General features: G+C 43.2%; 1 protein-coding gene across 1 annotated transcript in view; it reads left to right on the top strand.

Moving 5' to 3' along the window:
• The window catches only part of LOC145395203 (zinc transporter ZIP1-like), a 7,028-nt gene extending 2,529 nt beyond the window's left edge, over window positions 1-4,499 (top strand). The window contains exons 2-7 of the mRNA XM_080268892.1: window positions 1-17; window positions 880-970; window positions 1,449-1,615; window positions 2,718-2,877; window positions 3,550-3,702; window positions 4,399-4,499. The exon at window positions 1-17 is cut by the window's left edge and continues 88 nt beyond it. Coding sequence (XP_080125018.1) covers window positions 1-17; window positions 880-970; window positions 1,449-1,615; window positions 2,718-2,877; window positions 3,550-3,702; window positions 4,399-4,499 — 689 coding nt within the window. The remainder of the gene's footprint in view (window positions 18-879; window positions 971-1,448; window positions 1,616-2,717; window positions 2,878-3,549; window positions 3,703-4,398) is intronic.
• Window positions 4,500-5,000: the final 501 nt, after the last annotated feature.

Genomic DNA, 5,000 nt, shown 5'->3' with positions numbered 1-5,000 from the left:
TTACCCTCGACAAGATGGTGAGGCGCTGGTGGTGGTGGTGGTAGTAGTAGTAGTAGTAGTAGATGTTGCTGTAGTAGTGGTAGTGGTGGTGGTAGTAGTAGTAGTATTGTAGTAGTAGTAGTAATAGTAGTAGTAGTAGTAGGGGTAGTAGTAGTAGGATTGTAGTAGTAGTAGTAGGATTGTAGTAGTAGTAGTAGGGGTAGTAGTAGTAGTATTGTAGTAGTAGTAGTAATAGTAGTAGTAGTAGTAGTAGGGGGAGGAGGAGGAGGATTAATTGTAGTAGTAGTAGTAGTAGTAGCAGTAGTTGTTGTTGTTGTAGTGGTAGATGTGGTAGTGGTGGTAGTAGTAGTATGGATATTAATGTGGATGAGTATATAAGGCAAGCGGTGGCCTGGAGTGGAAATAAAAACTACAAATCACTCACACAGCGCATATCTCCGCCAATGACATTACAAAGGATCGGGATCTGGATTCGGATCCGGTCCAAAATTTATTCATCTCTTCCTCTGCCCGTGGCCAACCCTTCCACAAAATTTCAGCAAAATCCGTTCATAACTTTGGAGTATATAATCCTACTAACAAACAAACAAGCAAGCAAACCAACGCGGGGTAAAGCGTAATACTGTAAGTAAACGAGTAGGTGAGAAGCAGACGCGGCGTAGATGAGCAGATGAGGAGGTGGACGAAGACTGTTTGGAATGAAGGGAAAATTAATATTAAAATCTATGGAAGTGTATGAGGCGCAGGGTGATGTGGACTGGTAGCGAGGAGGAGGAGGAGGAGGAGACGAAGAAGAAATAGAAGAATAAGACGGCGATGATAATATAATTAATAATAATAATAATAATAATAATAATAATAATAATAATGCTTCTTCAGGTACACGCCGTAGAGGACACACGCAGACGGCAATCCAGCAGTGCCCCTCCACCCCCACCCCACCACCACCACACAGACAATGACCCCAAAGGTAATTACACAGCCCTAATTACCCTCCAATAACCCTAATTAACACACTCAACCTCCCCTCATAAAACTTATATCTTTATTTATGGCCGTGTAAGAGGTGACTACAAACAAATCGCCTCCACGTCATCCCCTCCACCAACTGGCTGCCCTCTTTTCCACCCTCACCCCCTCTCTCATAATGTGGCAGTTGCCCTGTTTGAATTTTAAATATTTGAAAGTTCACACTCGCCTATCATCTCTATCTATCCATGTATCTATCTACCCATCACTATCTACCTATATTTATCTCTACTTCTCTCCCTTTATCTATCCATGTATCTATTTAATCTATTTCTCTCTCAAAGTTTGAATTTTAAATATCAACGTCTACACACCAGACCATCTCAATCTCTCCACGTATCAATGCCTATCTCTCCACGTACCTATCTACCCCTCAGTATCTACCTATATCTACCTCTCCTTCTCTCCCTCTCCTCCAGGTAGCCACGGGGTGCCTTCGTCAGTAATATTCCTCCTCGCCCTAGGAACGCATTCGGTGTTTGAAGGAGTGGCGGTTGGACTACAGACGCGGAGGGATCGGGTTTTTGAATTCGCCGTGGCTGTGTTGGTGCATGAACCCGTTATGGCCTTTACTTTTGGCCTGGAGGTGAGATAGATAGATAAATTGATAGACAGATGGATAGGTAGATAGACAGATAGATAGATAGAGAGGGGGGGAAGAGGGGAACAGACAAGCTTTTGAATTGGTCGATGAACCGTTATGGCGTATATTTTTGAAGGAGAGAGAGAGAGAGAGAGAGAGAGAGAGAGAGAGAGAGAGAGACAGAGAGAGAGAGAGAGAGAGAAAGAGAGAGAGAGAGAGAGGTGTAGACGAAAACAGGCCAATAATCTCTCCCTAACACCTCTTCGTTAGCGATTAATTCTGAATATAGCTGACTAACTTCTTATATATTTAATTTCGCAAAAGTATGGTGATATTAGAGTAATTTTAGCAACGCTGAAGAGGAGAGCAAGGTGTAATAAACAAAATAAATCGCTAGGGAAGTGGTGTTAGGCAACTTTTCCGGTATACATGAGGCAAAAATGATTATATTGAGTACATTTATAAACACAATCAAAATAATAATAATAACAATAATAATAATAATAATAATAATAATAATAAAGCCTCCCATTACAGTATACCGTTTTCTCTCAATGTCAATAAAAGGGGTGACTTAGACAGATTATCCCTGCCTCAGACGTTCACATTTTCTATGCAATAATTATATATATGTTTACACATCTTTAAATATATATATGTAGAGGCAATAACTGAGGGCGCTGAGTCAGTATATATGCAAGAAAACGAACACACACACACACACACACACACACACACACACACACACACACACACACACACACACACACACACACACAGGATTCCAGGGGCTTGAATGATGAGTGAATGTATGTGAGGCTCATTGAACTGGGTAAACTTTGGTAATTATTTCATTTCTATCAAAATCTTTCTGCCTCTGCTCCCTCTCACAAAAAGAATGATGATAATAATAATAGTAATAATAATAATAAAGACGGTAATACTGGTAACGACAACGACAATAATAATAATAATAATAATAATAATAATAATAATAATAGTAATAATAATGATAAAGACGATAATACTGACAGTGACGCTAATAATAATAATAATAATAATAATAATAACAACACAACTAAAACTAATACCCACAACTCCACAGGTCAGCACGAACCATCTACTCACCCGATGTAAGAAACTGGTGTACATCGTGGTGTTCGCGTCTACAATACCGCTGGGCATCGCGATCGGCGTGGCCCTGCAGAACACGCCATCGCAGAACAGGGAAATAGTATCTGCCGTCATGGAGGCCTTCGCGACCGGTGAGAGACTGACAAGGAGAGTGTGAGTGAGTAAGGAGGGCGTAGAGGGACTGAGAGACTGACTAGGAGTGTGAGTGAGTGAGGAGGATGGGGAGACTGAGGATGAGATGGGAGGAGAGACTGACTGGGAGAGGATGAAATAGGAGGAATGAGAGACTGACTAGGAGTGTCAGTGAGGAGGGTGTTGACTGAGGATGAGATGGGAGGAATGAGAGACTGACTAGGAGAGTGCGTGAGGGGGATGGGAAGACTGAGGATGAGAGACTGACTAGGAGAGTGCGTGAGGGGGATGGGAAGACTGAGGATGAGAGACTGACTAGGAGTGTGTGTGTGAGGGGGATGGGAAGACTGCAGGATGTGATGATGTAGTGGAGTAAGGATGAGATGGAAAGGAGAAAGAGAGACTGACTAGGAGAGTGAGGATGAAATGGAGGGATGGGGTATATGACGATGGTAATAATGACGATGATAATAATAACAATAACAGCAGCAGCAGTAGTAGTAGTAGTAGTAGCAGTAGTAGTAGTAGTAGTAGCAGTAGTAGTAGTAGTAGTAGTAGTAGCAGCAGCAGCAGCAACAGTAGTAGTAATAGTAGTAGTAGTAGCAGTAGTAGTAATATAAATAATAATAATAATAATAATAATAACACTCATTATCTTTCCATCTTTACAGGCATCTTCATCCACGTCATCTTTATAGAGGTGTTGGCCAAAGAATTCCCAACCCACAACCACCACCACCACCACAACCACCAAGACGACCCCCACAGCTACCACAACCACCAAGACGACCACCACAGCTACCACAACCACCACCACCAAAACAACCACAAAATTAGCCACGAAACCAACACCCAAAATGACTCTGAAAGTTCGCACACCCAGGAAAATACAGAAACCCACATCCACGAGAGTACGCATCATTCAGAGAGCTTTGCCAACCACAACCACAACCACAAAAGCTCCTACAACCCACAGAGCTCCACCGCACACCCCCACAAGTACGCGATAACCCAGAATGAAGCTCTCTCCACCACCAGCCACCACCACAACCACAAAAGCAGCAAGCCAGAAAGCTCCCTCAGCCAAAATGCAAAAAGCTCCACCATCTCCGCAGGCCACGACAACCAAAGCTCACGTAATCCAGGCAGCTCCACCCCCAACCACATCAACCACCACGACAACCACATCAACAACCACCACCACGAAAGCATCAATGACCCAGGAACCTCCGTCAACCACAATTCTGTAAATCCCGCCATCTCTCCCAACCACAACTACGAAATCTCCAAAAATCCGGGCCATCACAACTACAAGACCGCCGAAAATCCGAAAACTGACCACGAAATCCACGAAAATCCGGATTATCTCTACCGAACCACTGAAAATCCGGACATTCACACCAAAATAACCCCATATCCGGACATGTGCCCCGCCACCCACACCCGCAATGGACATACGACTAATTCGGGAGGTTCGGACATGGGCAAGGCTATACACCGGGGAGGGAGGACACGCAGGCAGCCCTCGGACATGTGCCTTATCCTGGAGAAGATGGCGTGTATTTGTGGCGGCACTGGTGTTATGATTCTGCTTAATATATTCCTGCACTCACACCACTGACACACATACAGACACACACACATACACACACACACTCATAAGACAGCTGAAAATACACACACACACACACAGCTAAACAACACTCGCACATACACAGCTAAAGAATGAACATACGCGCGCGCGCACACACACACGCACGCACGCACGCACGCACACACACACACACACACACACACACACACACACACACACACACACACACACACTTACCTATGCAGAGTATTGCGATATTACAATGATTTAAACAACGCTGAAGAGGTTAGTAACGTATAAGCGAAATAAATCGCTTAGGAAGAGGTGTTAGGGACGAGAATGTGGGCCTGGAAGATTAGAATATTACCATTTACATATCTATCATTCCATTTATCATTATCTTGTAAATACTGTAATTTTAACGTATAATAAGCAAAATAAATCACTTAGGGAGAGGTGTTAAGGGTGAAAATAAGTGCCTGCAAGATTGGAGTATCATCATTTATATATTTATCATTAATTTGTATG

This window comes from Coenobita brevimanus, chromosome 30 (assembly GCF_032717465.1).
Source record: "Coenobita brevimanus isolate Jiangsu-jjx chromosome 30, ASM3271746v2, whole genome shotgun sequence".
In the NCBI taxonomy this organism is placed as follows: domain Eukaryota; kingdom Metazoa; phylum Arthropoda; class Malacostraca; order Decapoda; family Coenobitidae; genus Coenobita; species Coenobita brevimanus.
This window is presented reverse-complemented; position numbering and strand designations above follow the sequence as displayed.